We start from the raw sequence: 18,321 nt of genomic DNA, 5'->3' as shown, positions 1-18,321 counted from the left end.
TTATGAAACAGAGTATTTTTTTTTTTAAACAGAGTGATTTTTGCATTTGTGGTTTGAATTAGTTTGGCTAGATAGCCCAGGACATTTTTTTGGTTTAGCTTATCTTCAGGTTCTTGTGAAGGATTTAAAGTAAGAATTGCTCATCTTGCTTATAAGCAATAGTCAGCTGCAGCTCTACGATATATTTGGTTACAGTCCAAATGCTCTCTTCCTTCTATGTTTGTTGGAGTTATTGTTTGGAGACCCTCTTATCTCTCTAATGGTGCTTGTTTTAAATTTCTATGGAGCTTGATAAACTCCTTTCCAATTATAATTTAGATTCACTTTTCACCTCTTCTCAAACTTCAAACTGTTGTGGCACCTCCATTTTTATCCTTCTGCACTATCTTAACAGAGGTCTATTGATCAGGACCAGTCCATTCAACTTTTTCAACTTTGCGGTAATCATAAGCCTTCCTTTGCGATGTCTTTTTGTGGGATCAATCATAAAATACTACCGCGAATAAACCGTTGTTTTAGGTAAATTACTTACTTGACTTGCAAGTTTAGATCCTTAGTTTTTCTGGTTTCATTCGCAGTATAATGCAGCTTGATATTATTTTGATTACAAACTTAACTTTCATATGGTGCACGTTTCATATATATAAGGTGCAAGTCTTAGCGGTAGAGAGAAGCTTAGAGTTGAGGTCTAGCTTGGACGACGTAAATAATGCCACCTTTGACGACGCCTTCAATGTCCTGAGGACAACCATAGAGTGTCTCAATGACATTCCCAGCTTCTGAAATGGCTGAGAAGAGACGCACTTGAAATGCTTTGTCCACTACTAACTGCTCCCTTGAGTAATCCACCACTACTTCCTCCGCTTCATCCATTATCACACTGCACTTCCAATAACCGTTTTTGGAGCTTATTGCTTTAAAAAGACAAACAGAGAGGAACACACAATCGAACCTGTCATAAAGTCCAGCGCCTGCGTATCCCTCAAGATCTTCGTTGTTTGAATCTGATCGGAATATGACTGATGGTTTAGAATACAGACCTATCCTCTTACTTGGGTAAGTGATCACCTGCACGGCCAAGAAAAGGTATATATATCAGTTCTATATAAATGGAGTTGACTGGCAAATATTATATGTTTCTTGTTTCTCACGGTTGGTGACTTGAGGTTTGTTTTCTTGGTGATGAAGCTCATTGCTCGTCCTGGATATCCTCCAACTAACGTTTCTCCCAAACCCTTCACAATCTGAGAGACGCAAGTTCTTGATTATTGGATATTTACTCAAGACCAGCACATAAAACGAAGCAAGGTCTCTCAGTTTTACCTCTGTGTATATTTCTGAAGGATCACCAGTGACAGGATTGTTTGTGTGAATGACGAAAGCATAGTCACCACATATGACTTCTTGAACAAGGACTGCCATGCAGACGGCATCATGATCAACTCTGGTTTTCTTGCAACTGACATAAGCTCTTTCGTTCCACTTTGAGGCCCAGACCTATATGTTGGTGTTCACAAGATCAGGGAAGTGCTTGGTTATTTTCATAACACACAACAAACCCCTTCAAAATAGATTATTAACCTTCTTGATTGCCATCCACGATCTGTTCCAGCTTGATTCATCTCCATGATACGACATTCTTTCACTTCTCAGTTTGTGAATCAGTTCATTTCTCTACCAAAGCGTTCATAAACCCCAATATGTGATGCATATAGAAAGCATGAACAGAGGATGACAAGAAAAACAATTATATATGCTTAGATTTACCAGAGCCATTGGTGCACTCATTTGTAAAACAGCTTCTTGAATCGCTTTGAGCTTTGACATGTCTCCCCTGTTAAGAGAAACTTTAAGGGCAGAGATCTTGTATGCTACATCCTGAAAAGCGATGGATCCACCAAAAAATATATATAAGAAACTCAAAGAGGATGAGTTGTATCTTTGATCACATACTACGTTTTTTAACTATACCTTATTGGTATCATCTGAAAGTGCACACTCAAATGTTCCAAACGGAAGTGCGACTGAGGTAGGTATCTTGATCCATGATGGAACTCTTTCTCGTAGAAATTTGATGTTGCATGATTTTGAACCAACCTAAGAATCTCAGTGAAATGAAAACTCAAATAGTACTATCTATTTTAGAAAAACAAAAACTCTCAAAAATGATATCTTCATTAACCTGATCTTGACTTACCATTTCGGAAGTGAACTCCTTAGATGAAATTACATAGTTGCTACAGAACTTCCTCCTCTTTGAGATCACTCCCCGTGAAACAGAAGAGATATAGATATGACGAACATGACCATCGGAGTTGTTGCCACCACTGCAAGTGATTATATAACTTCCGAGGTATAATAAAACCATTGTCTTAACATAAAGAACAGTGACAACATATTACCTGATAACTAAACCAGTAGAATTTATATGAATAGATATTTCTCTCCCTTCTTTCGACTTCAGATTCCTGAGAACATTCTGATCGAAGCATGTAGCAAAGCATATCTGCATCAGACAAACACTTAGTTTGATATCTCCAATAAAATGTAGGTTTATAATTTGTCTTGATGATATATATATTGTAAGCAGACAATAGTACGTGCCTTGCTGTTTCTTGCTCTGATAGATACATGAGACAAGACATCAATCATACTAGGAGTCAGTACAGCAACAACACCATCAGGGATCTCCTCGTCTCCTGTGACTTTACTTGCAATAACTACAGTTGGCTTTGAGTACACTTTACTCTGAACTGAGATTAACTCATTCACACACACCAAAAATCCATATGCATCAGCCGAGCTGATAACCTGCCAACTGCTCAACCAGTAGAGCAAAAAAGAAAACAATAAATGTTTCAGTAATCTATCTATAATCTGATGTTTTAGCTCAAATTCACAGTAAAACATATCTTACCAGCCTAAGTTTGCGATTTTCCTGAGACAAGGATCAAATCTGTTAACAACAGTTGATAGAACAGCTCCTGGACCTGCTCTTATAACCTCTTCAGTGAAAACATCAATCTGAAAGAGAGAAAGAAACCAAAATCAATAAAACCTTCAAGTTTCAAACTTGTTTCACAAACAAGAAGCACGTGTTTAGTTTCAAAATACCCCATGCTTGTCAACTCGTAGCATCTGACCAAGATAATTTGCACTAGGCTGTATTAATCTAAAATAATGCTGGCATCTATCAGCAAGTACTAATTGTAAACGGTCAAGTACTGCTTTTGTTTGCAATGCCCACTCAATATCATGAGCTTTGTAAGTCTCACTGACACGGTACCAATCCTGAAACGCGAAAGAGAAGCACGAAAAATATGCATATAAGTATACCGACAATCAAAGAAGTGAGGCGAAAGTACAGAAACACAACAACATGCCTTTGTACAGCAGATAACCTCTTCATTGTTGAATGTAGATAAGCACAGATTCTCAAGCATTACGCAGATAACAAATAAAACTTCCTGTTCTCAGGCAGTGAGAAAAGCATATCAATTCATGTCCCCACTCTTCGATGTAAAGACTAAGATTTTCAAACTACAGAGAGAAAGATACCGGCGGGCTACTGAAGTTTAAAGAGATGAGTCTCTTTTCCATTGCTGTTCTAAAACATGACTCCAATGCAATGTCCAAAAATAGTAAATCTTTTGCTCGTGTACGAGGTGCTCTTAATGCAGGGTGAAGCTCAATGCGAGCATCAACTAACTTCTGCAGAATTAAGTTTTTTTTTTGTTTAAAATCAAGCATAAACATATATGGTCCAACACTAAGCTATAGAAAGAAGATGTGCTACTCCAACCTCTATAAGGAGCGCAGCATTCTCTTCGCGAACAAGCCTCTTAACTGAACTCAGTAGATCCTACCAAACAATACAAATGTCATTTAACAAGTCTTCAGTGTGATTAAAACAGTGAAAATATCTGTATTGAAATGATAATAGGGCTATGAAGAAAGTGTGCCTGCAACTTCGGTGATAAACCATTGAGAGCAAAGACATTTTGACCCTGGAAGAGAAAATGAAAGAATGAGCTCTTGAAAAAGCGACGATACATGTCCCAGGACATTAAAGTGAAGGTTTCAAAACATGAAATGATTACCTTGGATGGAGAAAGGAACGTATCAATAGCAGACTCAAGGTCTGCACCTGAATGAACTGCCTACAATGGCAGGTACAAATATTTTGTTTAGTTGAGAATATAAATTTCAAAGCAATCATAATCTAATAGAGACTCATATATCCATAACAGTATTGGGTTTATCTATCGCTAGTTATACGTTACAGTGTTCTCCTGAAGCTTCTTCTATGTATCAGGAAAAGAAAGAAGACTGCCAGCTGTAGCAGAAAATAAAGATGAGATTTTGGTATATATACCTTGAGTGTTTTCAAGTACATTGTAAGGTCACGGATGAGTCCTTCTTTAGCATCACTTTTGAAACGAGGCTCTGATACAATGGGGCGGTCATAACTTGCAAGCCTTTCTTTAGTGATACCGTTGGCCTTTAGCGTTTTCCAGTAGGAATCGATCCTAAAGTCAGATCTCACATAGTTTAAGAGAGCCTATGGCAGAAGAATACAACAAACCATCAGAAACTCCTCCAGGTATATAATCTAAAAGAGGCTGATATCTACAACAGAAACAAACTAAACTTCTTGAACTTTACCAATCTTTGATGCAAGTATAGATAGTTATGTGTACCTCGCAAATGATCACATCATCTGCACTACTGTTGTTGTGCAACTTTTGGTGCCACTCTTCCATCATGCCGGATTTGCAGTGATTATTTCTCTAACAAAAGATAATCAATAGAAGAAAGGGTTAACTCGAAGTGAGTACAAATAATATACCATAACAGGATAAGGAGAAAGGTTTAGCTCCATAAAATTTTGAACCATGTACCTGAACCACAAGGATTTCATCACGGATTCTCTGACCAACATCACCTTGACCTCCACGACCCACAAGTGCCATAGTTAGTCTCACAATTTCTCTCTGATACGGTTGCTGCAGATATATTTTCTCCATCAAATTGGTGAATTTTTCTAGTGCTTCACTAATTTCCCTGCGGAAAAAAAGAGGTAAGGCACAAAAAAAACTAATCAAAAGATGAAAGAAAAAGGAGTCAAATAAAAGTAGCAAATGAAACTCTACCGAGGTTTCACGTTGTAGTTCTTGTTCCAGGTGAGATGCCTAGTGGCCATGAATTTCATCCATACCATTATACCAATACATCCACCTTCTCCTTCATCTTTACAACGCTCAGTCAACTCTGTTGCGATGTTGAACCTGCCAAGCTATGCTTATAAGTAACTTCACTGACATTGAACTACTCCATTAAGATACCCTGACTCACCTGTGCATCAATGATCTCTCCGCCTCTTTCTCTCGCTCCGCTATTTCATCAAGTAACCATTTGAGAATATATTTTCCATCCACGCCAAGCTGAGGAGGATAATCATGTTTAAAATTGAAATATTTTGACAAAGAGCATCCCAACACTATCATTCCACTGATGGTAAGATAAACACAACACTAAACTGACCTTGCCACTGTTACTGTATAATGATTTCAGGTTTACTGCGAAGTTAGCTCCATTATTGTTTACCCAGTAGCTTCCAGACCATATCACAAATTGGATACCAACAAAGCCGCTTCGTTTGAAATTAATATCAATAAGCTTTTACAATGCAAAGAAAGATGAAAGGTGTTAGTAGATAAAGATATCTTAGGATAGAAATACATAAGCTTTCACCTGATACGTGTGTTCTCTACTCGACATATCGATAAAATATGTTTGGCATGCTCCGTGAACAATTTTTGACTTCTCAGGCAACACATCAGGTGGTGGAGTCTGTATAGAGTTGTAAAATGAGTCTTACTGAGAAGATTGTGATTAAGGAAATTTATAAAGATGCAAGAACATCTTACCAACCACTCTCCTGGAGAAGACTTTGCGACTCCCCAGTGAAGTACTGTTGGACCTGCCATGTTTGTGGCAACATATAAGCGACAATCACCGTTAACATTTTTCTGGAGGACCTAATAAACAAAAACACATCCCATGAATAATCTAGAAGTTACAGAAAACAATCAGTAATGAAAAAGACTGTATGAAATAGTTGTATTCCGAACCGCAATTTCGTAATTTCTGACATGGAAGCTTTTCTGTAAAACTACATCTTCTTCGCCTACAGATTTCTTCAAGAGATCTGCAAGGGCTGAACTATTCACTTTTGCATTTTTAGTGATTGGTTCCGCATACTTCTGTAACCATTTTTGAACATCATGCTTCCGGCGATGTGATGGTTGATGCAAGTTCATTGTTTGTTTTGGCTCACTGATAACTGCTTTCTCAACTGGTATTGAAGAGTTAGCCTGAAGATTGTCTATAGATATTCCTCTAGCCAGGTCGGCTTGAAGCTCTCTTAGGGCATTTTCATAGTCCATCTAAAAAACACATGCAAGAAAAGAGAGACAGCACTGTTTGTCATAACTCAAAGAACACAAAGATAAGTAATAAGCAGATCAGTAATGGATACTAGATGGGACTAGTTTCACCTGTTGTTCACGTGCAGAGTTTTGAGGCCGGCCTTTCCGGTCCCATATCGTATATGCTCTTCTTTCTATCAGATGCTTCGGTATTCGATGATGAGCATGCAGTTCGTTCCACGGAATCTCAACACGGAAGTTTCCAGTATGCTGCTTCAACCTGAAAATACCATTAGCAGTCGGTCAGGTTCTATGTTCATACCCTCACAAGCATAACTCAGATAAAGGAAAGAAACAAAACACGTACCATCTGTTACGGTTGCCATCTTTTAAAACAAATTCAACTGCACGTACTTTTGGATCACGCAGCTCAAGGATCACTACATAATCGTTCCCACTCTGCAATTGTGTAGTAAACACTTTTCAGAAAAGCTTAAAATCTTATTGATAAAAAGGAAACAAAAAGGTTATGCAGACCTTCACGAAGGGAGTCTGCAATGCACCTTGCTTCGTGGAATGTTCTGATGGGACAAACCAGTTGCTACAGATAAACAAAAGTCAAAAACATGGAGATATTTGAAGTATTATGTCTTTATCTTAAAGATCATCACTCACTTATTTCCTTGGTAAATACAACCCCAATGAAGAATCCATGTGCGAGTGCAGTTCTTGAGGTGAAACTCAGCTCTTACACTGTTCCCATTTGGCAATCCAGTGACAGTGGTCTGAATGAACAAGAAGGTTAAGTCCAAAATATGATATTGTAAATTCCATGAGGACAGAGGAAAGAACAGACCTGAAGCTCCATTCCCTCGATTAGCTGGAAACTATTGGACTTAGAGGTCGCCATGGCAGCTATTCATTAAAAAAAGGTAACAAGTGAACCTCAACGACATGGAAAACTTATGAATAATCTTAGATAGCAATGAAAATTGAAGTTCAAATTAATCCACTATCGATCGTGATGTTATCTTGAAGCAGCATAAAAGTAAAACTAACAATCCAGCCAGTTTTTTAATGTGTGTACCTTTTGTTAACGTTGGCCTCTCTTCACGAAGTTGAGCTGTTTTTACGCGTTAAAAGTAACAAATCTCCAGAGCTCCTTAAGAAATACACAAACTAGTATCAGTACAGTATTTTGTAAACAGTATCAGCAACACAGATGGCACCATAAGGGAGAGTTTGAGAGAAGCAATGTTCCCTTTATAAACCGAAGGATCCAATTCACTTGGCACTAACACGACCACACAAAGATGCCAAAAATGCCGTGTGGCTTTAAAACAAAGGAGACAAAAAAAGTGACATTAACCGCTATGCTTCAAAGTCGTGGAATCACTGGAAGAAATTTACAGGAATCATATTCTCTTCTGCTTTGGTGAAAACACATCTGTAAAGGTATAAATGACAACTCACATTCCCAAACACAGAAAAAAAAAGCGGAGAGTGAACAAGAAGCGAGAGTAACCAATGACTTTGACACCAGTCAATCCATTAAGACACAGTTTTGTACAAATCTACTATATCAGTATGTTGAAATTCGGAAGTCCAGAGCTGATATATCAAATAAACGAAATCTCAAGATCTTAAGAACTGTCTCATAGCAACATTGTCCCCATATGTCTTTGGGCCGAGAATTTACATAAAGGCTAAATTGATGGCTGCAAATGGAGCTCAACATATAACAAGTGCCGAGTTTAAGTGAAGTAACAAAACTCAAAATCTATTACAAAGGGAGTGAGCATATTATCTGCTGAGAATTTACATCTCACTGTGTGAGTAGCTTAGAGTCACATGCCACTATCTTCACTCGACTCACATTCTCTTGACGGTCGTCATTCTTGAACATCGCGTCCTGTAATATGAAGGTCCAGACGTTGTCACAGAACCTGTAAGTGTGCAGGTGCCCCTGTACAGGAAATCAAATAAAGAAGAAACGAGATTAAATATCTGGTTGTTTCATCTGCCAAAGCTTTATCTTATCTTGAGTGCAGCATTTAGCATTTGGCTATGAAAATAGTGTTAGCAGATAGTATGACGAAAGAAAATTAATGTCAAGCATTAGAGACACTAGCACAAAAACTTGTGATTAATCTGTATAAATTGACACAAATCTAAAGTCTTGTAGTAACAGAAGTAAGCTCCTGCTTATAAGCCAGATAACTGAATCCACACAGCTTAATCTCAAGTTGAACTTTTTAGCTCTGAGAAATCACACATGTGCTAGCTTCAACCTAATTATTGATATATGACATCTAAAAAAACTCTAATCTTGATAGAAATTGATGACAATTTCAGTATTTCCTGAGATAACCAATGTATGTAAGGCTGTAAGCACCTAATTATCAGGCAGGTAACTGAACCCATACATACAGCTTAAAACAAGTTGCCACTGAAAGAAACTTAACAGTTGACATAATGTATGACACTTTTAGAGGTATCAGAAACTAACTGAACCCGAATGTTAAAGACACCCTAAAATTTCTACTCTAAAACATTGTTCCATGATATATAAAAATTGCATAGGGTCCAAAGCAAGATTAGTTAAAAACTAAAGATTCAATATTTCACAAAAAAAGGATTAAAATTGCAACAACACAGAAGCTCACCTTAATCGACACCTTGGTCTTCACTTGGCTCTCAAGAGCTTCAGTCATGGACTACAACGACACATTATAAATATCAGAAAAATCCAAAGAAGCAAACCAAAATGCTCCAAGATCATCAGTCAAACACAAGTTAAAAAAAAACAAAACCTTGTCAAACTGAACAAGGACTTGGATAGCAAGCTCAGGGCTCAGCGTACCGCTCTGAACCATCTCGTCCAAAGTCTCCGTCAAACACATCCCGATCGTCGATCTCCTGTACAGCTCAAACGTCGCCATAACGATCTGAAAATTCGAGCAATCACTCAACTCTTCAAAAAATCAAGCAAATCGAGAATCTGAGAAACAGTTTTCGACGAAATAAAAGAGTTTGACGAATCTAACACTTCAAGAGGGGAGAGGGAAGTGATAGAGAGGGAGATGGTTTACCGATCTCCGGAGACAAAAGGAGATAAGATTGAACGGTGAATGCAGGAGCTACTACCGTTTGGTCGATTGCGAAGGAGTTTTGTCTCTTTGAGTGGAGAAATGATTTGGGGCTTTTATACCCTAGCTTTTGCAGGCGACTGTATATATAGGCAGCGATGGATCAGACACGATATTTGACGGTTTTACCCTTAAGTTTGTAATAAAGTAAAATATGAAGGAGTATTATATGGCCCAACAGGCCAATACAGAGCACATTAGTGCTTTTTATTCGGGTCGATCTGCATATGGGTTCAATTTTTTAGACTTTTGGATCTTTAGGATTTTGGGTTCTAGATCAGTTCAAATATTTTATCAAAAAAAAAATCACATAATCACATAAAAGTAAAGGTTTTAATAAACATAATATATACTTGATAATGTATATCCGGATAAAAAAATAACATAACTAAATATTTGAATTACTTATTTAAAATTTTTGTTTTTTATTCTATATATTAAATTAAATGTATTTATCCAGTTTGGTTTTTGGATTTTACCTATTTAATTCAGGCCACATTCGGATAAAACATGGTATTCAAACTACCATGCTACTAATGTATTTTTATAAAATTGGGTTGAATTTGGACTCAAATTTTCGTGTCAGATTTGGTTTAGATATTGAATTTAGTTATAAACACCCATGCTTAAATAAACCCATTAGACATTACCTATGAGTGTTTCAAACAAAAAAAGACGTTACTTATGAAATCCATTACAAACACCCATGCTTAAATAAACACACAAAAGCACAATTTAGTGAAAGTTCGAAGCTAAACAAGGCTCTTCAAGGCGGATATAGTCATACATGAGACCATTAAAAGCTCCAATGGTGGTCATGGCTTGTGTCAAGAACAAAGTGTTGTCTCCTTCTACAAGCTTCTCACTTGGTACATCCACATTATAAAGTCTATAGAGTCCATGTATCCCATGCCTTGCGATCGTGTTGTCGTGTCCTATTACGCCAGTTGTGAAAATCAAACTCTTTTCACTCTCATCCTCGTTCATCCTCAGCTGTAATTCCGCTACATTTGCGGTTGCTAGTGCGATCCTAAGTTTGTATGTGCTGTTTTCCTGCACCTTCTCGAGCTTGAATTTGATTTGCCATGTCGTTTTTTCATATGTGTCATCTCCTGTTTTCCTGTAAGATATTACAACAAAAAATATATGTTAAGTATATTTTCCTCTTTGTTTTTACTCATTTAAAGAATATATATGTGAAATGGTTCAAAATGTACCATTACCTAGTAACGTGTGCAAAGAACCAATCTTTTTTGTAATCACTGACGCCAATGGTGAACACCAAGTCTTCCTTAGGATATAGTTCTGTGTATCTTTCCCATAGCCCGTATTGCCTAAACCTTCATAAGTGTAAAAAGTTCGGTTTCTACTTTTTGTTAGTGCTTGTTTTGTACATTGCATGCATTTTTTTTTTGTAAAATGAACCTGTAAGCTTTACTATGTTAATTAGTATTTTAATCAAGCCACCAAAGTTGTGACATCTTTGATCATGTTTTACCTGTCAGGATGACCAATATATAGTTTATTGATGTATTTGGGATTTGGGTCTGGAACAAAGAACTCAGCTGCAGACCGGTCAGGGATTCCTATCTCCCAAACAGTTGGCCCATCTCGGGGCGGTTCATACACGATACTGCTTACGTCAATGTTGCATCCTGGTTTTAAGTGCAGAGTGTGACTATTGTCTCAATTCTTGACACAGAGTACTATATATGATCTTGATTACAATGTTATTTTAAGAAGAAGAAAAAAAGTTAACCTGCAGTAATGGTAACCAGTTGTTCGTATTGATAGTCTCCAATCCATCCTGTCACATAAGCATTGAGATTGTATTCACCTTCTAGGATATTATTTATGGTGAAATAACCATCTGCATCTGCTTCTGTCCAGAACTGATATCCCTATATATAAGAAAAATTGATTTAACCATAAGTTCATAGCTTGAATAGATATTATACTTAGATGGTGCAAAATACTATTTCCAGGCTCACCTTAGATTCTGTTTGCCAAGATCCAACCTCTCCTGGTGGAGCCAAACCTATGAAAGCTCCATTTGCTGGTAAAAGTTCATCACTAAGCAACCTGAAGGAAATTAAAACACATAAGTAGAGTGATTATGGAGAGAAAATGATGTGGTGATTATGGAATGTGAGTGCTTACTTGTCTCGTACTAGTAATCTACCGCTGATGCAACCACGCTTGTCAGGCAATGCAAAGTCTTCTGAAGCAGGGAAGCTGTAAGGCCAGCTTTGGACTTCAATTAACATCTAATTAAACACCATTTCCTTTAAGGTTAGGTTTCATCTCTTCATATAAGTTTTATATGCACCAAAGTTGATGAATAGACCTGGTTTTTAGCGTCTTGCCATAGCGATAGAGGATCAGATGTTTGGTCAGGCAAACAATTGAGGTAAGTAAAAACAGGACCAAACACTTTCTTCCATGACTCCCCTGCTTTTACCTTCATCACCATGTCCTCACCCGCATAGTGAGCACTTATAAACATCTGTGTATGAACAATAATCATTTGTGTTTCAAATGGCTAAGTAAGAACCCATTGGTTCCAACATTTTTTTTCAGGAGGAAGAAAGACATACAGCGAGACTGATTGGACCAACGTGAGAAGTAAGGTTCTGTTTCAACAAGCCACCTGATCTAAACTCATTGCTAGGAATGATCTGCCAGCAACCCAAATCAAGGTTATGGGAGATCCATCCATGCACTTTAAGATCTTGGTTCTCACATGAATACTCATACTTGTCATCAACCTCTCCTTTGAACTCTTCCTCAACAGGATGAACAAGAAGAACAGCTTCAGGATAAGCCAAAGGTCTTCCTCTCTTACCCAATCTATCTTCTGGAAGAGGCATTCTCCTCTGCCTGTTATCAGCAACTGCCATATATCGAAACCTGACATGTAACAATACTTATAAGTTCACTAATATCACCTTCAAGTTGATTTTTTGAAACATTAGTTACTTTACTTACTTGTCTTTACGAAGCTTGTAAACAATCCTTGTCTGAGGCAAGTTAAAAGCTGGCCATTCAGCTAGATGCTCGAATATTCCGTATGAGTAGAATCCACTTATATCTTTACGCATTATGAACCTAAGTATACAAATCCAAATCAATTCTCTATTACTGTCGTTACAAAAAAAAAAAAAATACATATATCACTATCACACATATATTTATCTCTATGTGTATATATGAGATACCTCTTGTCGACATTAATGGGAGCAATATGGTCTTGGAGAGAAGAATCCCATTTCCTTGTGAAGGAAATCTCTACCAGTTCCTCATTTTCCACTACTACTTCAAAACTTGTGCCTTTGATCCTGCCTCGACCACATTTATGACAATGCATGTAAATAAACATTTATATATAGAACTACTGTATGCTTGGTCGATGCATACATACCGCTCGGAGTTCCCTGTGGTTCCAGGCGTTCCATACTCGCTCCAAACAAGGTCCCAGTACCTGAGTTTGGTCAAAACATACCATATGACTAGTAATAAAATTCATCCATGTATATATATAGTGTATCTACAGTTTCTACGATACCCTCGGTCATAGTCTTCATTGTGACTTTCTAGTAGATTGTTGACACCATGGTAAGAGATTCCAGTGACAAAACCATCTGGTTTTGATATGGTCACTTCGACTATACCATTTTTCAGCACCACCTGCATTTGCAATATTCATATACAGTATTGACAAAATATATGAAGCTATGTATGTAAGGAGGGTTAGGGATAAATACATGGTTGTCTTTGATATCCAACTGAACAGAAGCTGGTTCCGACATCACTTTCTCTCGTTGTCTTTCTTTCGTATGTGTTGTGGGATATATGAGGTCGAGGCTTATGTAAATAGATAATCTGTGGATCGGATAGCTTTGATTTATCTTCAACTTGTAAAAGATGCTTTGATTCATCTTCAAGATTAGACAAGTGTTATCTTTAAGTTTCGAGCTTCTTTTAGTTTTGCTTTTGTGGGAAGTACTTGCATATCTACATATTATTGCACTTCATTGATGGGTTGGTGGAATCTTCACACGCATTACATCCGTATACCCAAAGTACACGTCTATTGAGAACATGGTTTTCATGAATGATATGTTAGTGGAAACAATGGCCCCACTGACTGTCACATCACTTAATAATACCTGTTTAATGCTAATACAATCCATTTTTCAAAAAGTAATTATATTCATATTTTCCGTTTGCTGATCGTAGTTAGATACATACTTTCATTTGTAAATAGAATCTACCGAGTACTAGTACGTATGAATTTACAAGCAATCTCTAAATACTTGGCGTTACGTCATGTAAACACACCCATTCCCTTTGGTCTTTTCTGTCGCGGCATGAAATGGATGAAGGAGAGAAAATTAGTGACATCTAGCCAAAAAGGTAAACTTTCGTTCACTCTCCTCCTTCATCGATTAACGCACTTTTGATTTTTTATCCGTTTTCTAATTTCATTAGTTCTAGCAAGAAAATCATTGATATTGCTTCTGCGTTTGAATTATGGCATGATGTTACACTCAACCTGAGAAAAAAAAAGCTCACACAACTATACTCGGAAGTATCACATGTGTTTCATTAGAGCAGATCACTGGTCCAAAATCTAACAATACAATAGTTTCACAAGCCGAAAATATTCTAACCTTTTTAGGAAATACCATTGTGGTGTGGATGCTTCCTACAAAATCACCATTTCTCTTCACCTCCAGGAGAGTCACCTCGCACATCTAGACCATCGAATGAGAAGGGAATAATACAACACCTCCCCCCCCTCTCCCCCACTTCCCAAATTATTATCAAGTAAACTAGTGTAGCTAAGTAGTGCAAGATATAAATTCTTAGTTAATATTGATAACTCTATAACTCTAGACATAAGTTTGGCATCCAAAGTGTAAATGATTTTATCTGGTTAGGAGGAAATATTAATGAACATGTTATGTATGCACTCTGTCTACTTACTTATGTACGTAAATCTTCAAGGATCAGATTTTGATGGAAGAAGTAACAGACTTTAATCTAGAGGTGGACGCGGCTCTAATGGCTGTGACCTACAGATTAGCCTCTAGACGACTAGACCTTTCATTTTGGATGGTTTTAGGGAGATGGTCACCTGGTTTCTTAACGTTTTGGTGAACAAAAAAAAGCATCTAAAATATAAGACTGTTTTTTCTCAAGTGAGAATAATACTTATTGCATATCTTAGAGAAAGGCGGGGGTGAATGGTGCAAACAAAAATCCCTTCTCACAAATGGTCTAGACATGAGAGACAACTCGAGCGAACCTGACAGTCTCCAGTTTAGTTAACCACGGCATCCCCGTAGTAAAACCGTCATCAGAACTTATCTCGACTCACCAGTTTACCACTGCACAAAGGCAGATGAACAGATTTAAATTTTCATATTACAAAGATATGCGGATATAAACCTGAATTATGCACAAAAATAGATTGCTTGTCTCCAGTCAATAGAGTTCTTAGTTTATTTTCAGTTGTAACAAGCTCCATTCCCTTTTTAATCTAAGCATCCACCTTATAAACCCAATGGAGTTTCTACTCAAGCCACTGATTTCTCAAAGAAAGTTAAAATTTATTTTTGGACATTTAGAGGCTTATGAACACAGATGAAACTATCATTGCTTTCTAAAAGAGGTTCCCAAGGTGTTTTCAACTATTACCCTTGAGCTTTTTGGATCGATTTGGCCTATTATTGAGAGACATCAACGTTTATTGACAAGGAACACAAAGATCAAGCCTTAATTCTAAAAGTAGCTTACAAATAGAAACATAGTGAGAGTTCAACTTAATACAGACCATGTTAAAGCAAAAAAAAAAGAAAAAAAAAACCATTATATGATGAAGTGTTAATTTGCAAAAAGAAGGGGAAAATTAAACAAAGATGTGTTCGTACTTCGTACATATGATGTAATTTTGGGTACAGACACCTTAAAGTGGGAATCTAATGAAGCTTTCAAACTCCATTTAGGTTTAAATAACTAAAGACGATGCGAGAAAATGAAATCAAGAACCACAAAGAGTCAATTTATTTTCTCTGTGTTTTAATTTTGACCAATTTCGCTGGTCAAGAGACAAACAATTTTCTTTTATTGTATGCTCATAATTAACTACTGTTAAGCTGTTCATTAGTGAAAGGAACATAGACATTAAGTAATTAGACAAGGGACCTTGCATTATTATGTTCTTTTTATTTTACACAGTACGCATCTTAACAGAAGTAACAAAAGAAAAAACAACAGAAGTACGATCAAGGGTGAGACATTTTATATAACACACACTATGCGTCAAACAGAAAAAAAATGGAGATGAGAAACCAAACCTGAGAAGGCGAGACACATCCTTAAGACTCTCATCCATGAGCATCAATCTGCACATGCAAACAATCTGACTTCTCAAACTATATATATGGAGAGATCTCACAAACAATACTTAACCATTCAACAAAACATGTGTCATATCTGTAAACTACAATTGCAAGTTAATAAACTAGATAAACGGAATCAGACTGACCATAATTTCAGAAAATGGCGATTCATCGAAACCCCAGCAAAAAATCAATAGAAAAAGCCATTAATTCTGAGGATGCACTGATGTGAAGCGGATTGAGAAAAAAAGAAGAAGAAAACAAGTTAGCTAGGGCAAAAGATAGAGAGTGATATGAGCGAGAGCTAAGAAGAGGAGAAAGTGGAGAATGAATACTAAAGAGGAGGCGAGAGAGGGTTTTATATAATAATGCAACGAAGAATGAGCTTAATTTTTAACTTAACTAGTATTGATTAGTGCGTTAATCAGGTTTCAATTATATAATTGAATTGAAGGATCCTGAATTGAGTGAGACATGTAGGGCTTTGATTCTGGCATAAAGCTGTAGCTTAGGCGGCTTCATCTATATATATTAAGAAGAAAAAAAGACAAATCATCGCTAGGTTTCTTCGGCTCTAGTTATTTACACTTGGACTTTGGTTCAGTGGCTAATCTCGGCTCCGTTATCCTTTGAAATACTAATTGGAAAAAATATATTATAAACTAAGAAATATATATTTTCCTAATCATTTTTTAATAATGTTAAAACTGAAATTAATATACCTTAACTTAGCTATTTTCGATAATTGTTTCAGCTAATCTATTCAGTGAAAATGTAAAATGTATAATTATAGTTTTATATTTCCTTTTACTTATTAACATTTTAAAAAGTAGTATAATTTTGAATATCAACAATAAAAACTCTTAAGTTGTATCACCATGATAACTTAAAGTTACAAGTAAATCAAGATCGAAATTTTCAAATAGACATCTAGCAGTAACACCCTAAATTAATTTAAAGAGAAAGTTTAGTAAAAGTTTACCTGAAATATATGTGTATATATAAAATTGTTAGGGTGTGTCGGCCAAGCCTACTTGAGGCAAGACAGCTGACAGTGAATTTTAAATTTTTTAAGTGATTGTGAACCTAAAAAGCTTAAACAGAAAAGAAAAAGAAGAAACGAGAAGCAAGAAGAAAAAGAGGAATCGACACATGTACAGCTCCAAGTTGACCATATAGACCCAAAAACACACAGTTTAAAGCTTTTGTCACGTTTCTTAGTTGTCTCCTTTAATGAATACAAAATTGGTCACGTTTCTTTTCTAGCTCTTTCCGGATCTGTCAGCCTCCTATTTTTTTTACTCTTTACTTTATTTTTCTCTCGTGTGTACCATATTCTATTTTTTTCAAAAGAAAAATTATGTATTCTATAAACTAATACAGATTTGCTGGTTTGTCTTCTTTGTTGGACCACATATCCATTCTAGAAACTTAATAATACTTTCTTTTGGCCGAATTTTAAATTTGAAATCATCATTTCAGAAATCTGAAAATTTGATCTAAATCTAAGAAAAAGCAGGAAAAGGTTATACAATATACATATATAAGAGTGCATATATATCATGATGTTTTGCAGTACTTGAGTTTATAATATATCTAGCTTGATTTTCCTTAGACGAAAAACTTGAGTCGGAAATCTCACTTCAACAAGCTATCTTTGTCATCAAGAGCATTCCATGTGGATGACCAATTTTCTTGTTTTGGAGTCATTGTTGCTGCATACCATCCACTTTCATCGAATACTTAGCAACTATCCCGTTCCAACGAGACACATATTAGATGTGATTGTGAACGATAAAAGTTTTGTACAGAGACCATACTTGAAAGAGTTTATGAGTGTGTTTCATGACTCATGAGCATATATTTGAAGAAACATGTATAGATATTAGATATATATATAGTTTTAGGTCTAATTAACTAACTAGTCTTTTTATGGAGAACGACCTTTGTTGTTGTCGAAATCTCAAACTTGAATTTATTAGTCCCTGAAATCACCCATTATCAACAAAGAGATGAACAGTGAGGACTGATCTAAATTATGTAATGTTTAGCTATTTTTACGTTTTCGATGTGAATTTTTTCTCCAAAATAATGTTTTGGTTCATTCCAGACTTCCAGTTCCCTGCTATTTCAACGAAAGTTTTGACCCTGTTTGTTTCTGCATCTTCTAAAATTATTTAACTGGATCTCGCATCGACACCTTTTCCACAAAGATCTTTAGTATGCAACATTGAAGTTTACTCTCGTGCAACATGATAATTAATATACTCCTTTTTCCACAAAGGTCATTGGAGTATATGACCTTCTTTTTATGAACTACAATAGTAAGACCGA

At 36.4% G+C, this 18,321-nt stretch overlaps 3 protein-coding genes and 1 long non-coding RNA gene across 6 annotated transcripts; 1 reads left to right on the top strand and 3 right to left on the bottom strand.

Moving 5' to 3' along the window:
• The first annotated feature begins 35 nt into the window (after positions 1–35).
• LOC130508037 (uncharacterized) lies at positions 36–1,330 on the top strand. The gene is made up of 3 exons (XR_008942716.1): positions 36–519; positions 649–1,086; positions 1,189–1,330. It is a non-coding gene; the product is annotated as an uncharacterized LOC130508037 (long non-coding RNA).
• On the bottom strand, positions 558–7,719 carry LOC108841655 (alpha-glucan water dikinase 2). Its single transcript, XM_018614415.2, has 32 exons — positions 7,519–7,719; positions 7,288–7,346; positions 7,107–7,216; positions 6,969–7,032; positions 6,799–6,890; positions 6,561–6,711; positions 6,135–6,449; positions 5,931–6,041; positions 5,755–5,853; positions 5,545–5,679; positions 5,356–5,444; positions 5,154–5,288; positions 4,902–5,064; positions 4,701–4,790; positions 4,376–4,561; positions 4,101–4,160; positions 3,963–4,007; positions 3,803–3,862; positions 3,559–3,711; positions 3,384–3,467; positions 3,115–3,291; positions 2,918–3,024; positions 2,605–2,818; positions 2,403–2,506; positions 2,198–2,327; positions 1,972–2,097; positions 1,768–1,878; positions 1,582–1,674; positions 1,324–1,497; positions 1,152–1,244; positions 953–1,068; positions 558–880 (listed from the first exon to the last, which is right to left on the bottom strand). Exons 2-32 carry the CDS (start codon positions 7,339–7,341, stop codon positions 676–678), a joined length of 3,846 nt encoding a protein of 1,281 aa, XP_018469917.1. The 5' UTR covers positions 7,342–7,346; positions 7,519–7,719; the 3' UTR covers positions 558–675.
• A 329-nt stretch (positions 7,720–8,048) lies between these two features.
• On the bottom strand, positions 8,049–9,673 carry LOC108841653 (transcription initiation factor IIA subunit 2). 3 transcript variants are annotated; one of them, XM_018614414.2, is made up of 4 exons: positions 9,524–9,673; positions 9,245–9,379; positions 9,098–9,148; positions 8,049–8,397 (listed from the first exon to the last, which is right to left on the bottom strand). In XM_018614414.2, exons 2-4 carry the CDS (start codon positions 9,371–9,373, stop codon positions 8,257–8,259), a joined length of 321 nt encoding a protein of 106 aa, XP_018469916.1. In that variant the 5' UTR covers positions 9,374–9,379; positions 9,524–9,673; the 3' UTR covers positions 8,049–8,256. The 3 variants fall into 3 exon arrangements, with proteins under 3 accessions (XP_018469916.1, XP_056859169.1, XP_056859168.1); XM_057003189.1 differs by having other exon boundaries at positions 9,245–9,405; positions 9,524–9,633; XM_057003188.1 differs by having other exon boundaries at positions 9,479–9,621.
• A 560-nt stretch (positions 9,674–10,233) lies between these two features.
• Positions 10,234–16,404, bottom strand: LOC108843609 (uncharacterized). Its single transcript, XM_057003187.1, has 15 exons — positions 16,134–16,404; positions 15,943–15,990; positions 13,345–14,973; positions 13,146–13,267; positions 13,002–13,061; positions 12,799–12,918; positions 12,569–12,688; positions 12,178–12,490; positions 11,928–12,086; positions 11,741–11,847; positions 11,572–11,662; positions 11,340–11,481; positions 11,079–11,235; positions 10,804–10,920; positions 10,234–10,700 (listed from the first exon to the last, which is right to left on the bottom strand). Exons 3-15 carry the CDS (start codon positions 13,516–13,518, stop codon positions 10,316–10,318), a joined length of 2,067 nt encoding a protein of 688 aa, XP_056859167.1. The 5' UTR covers positions 13,519–14,973; positions 15,943–15,990; positions 16,134–16,404; the 3' UTR covers positions 10,234–10,315.
• Between the last annotated feature and the right edge of the window lie 1,917 nt (positions 16,405–18,321).

Source organism: Raphanus sativus, chromosome 2, assembly GCF_000801105.2.
Source record: "Raphanus sativus cultivar WK10039 chromosome 2, ASM80110v3, whole genome shotgun sequence".
Lineage (NCBI taxonomy): Eukaryota > Viridiplantae > Streptophyta > Magnoliopsida > Brassicales > Brassicaceae > Raphanus > Raphanus sativus.
This window is presented reverse-complemented; position numbering and strand designations above follow the sequence as displayed.

Excerpts from the sequence above, each read along its gene's own strand:
- LOC108841655 (XM_018614415.2), bottom strand. The coding sequence starts at position 7,341 with ATGGCGACCTCTAAGTCCAATAGTTTCCAGCTAATCGAGGGAATGGAG. Across the intron at positions 2,098-2,197 it reads AGGAGTTCACTTCCGAAATG|GTTGGTTCAAAATCATGCAA; the intron begins GTAAGTCAAGAT and ends TGAGATTCTTAG. Across the intron at positions 881-952 it reads GGCGCTGGACTTTATGACAG|TGTGATAATGGATGAAGCGG; the intron begins GTTCGATTGTGT and ends TTGGAAGTGCAG.
- LOC108841653 (XM_018614414.2), bottom strand. The coding sequence starts at position 9,373 with ATGGCGACGTTTGAGCTGTACAGGAGATCGACGATCGGGATGTGTTTG. Across the intron at positions 9,149-9,244 it reads TCCTTGTTCAGTTTGACAAG|TCCATGACTGAAGCTCTTGA; the intron begins GTTTTGTTTTTT and ends GTGTCGTTGTAG. Across the intron at positions 8,398-9,097 it reads AGACCAAGGTGTCGATTAAG|GGGCACCTGCACACTTACAG; the intron begins GTGAGCTTCTGT and ends TTTCCTGTACAG.
- LOC108843609 (XM_057003187.1), bottom strand. The coding sequence starts at position 13,518 with ATGAATCAAAGCATCTTTTACAAGTTGAAGATAAATCAAAGCTATCCG. Across the intron at positions 12,689-12,798 it reads CCCATTAATGTCGACAAGAG|GTTCATAATGCGTAAAGATA; the intron begins GTATCTCATATA and ends TTGTATACTTAG. Across the intron at positions 10,921-11,078 it reads TATATTGGTCATCCTGACAG|GTTTAGGCAATACGGGCTAT; the intron begins GTAAAACATGAT and ends ACACTTATGAAG.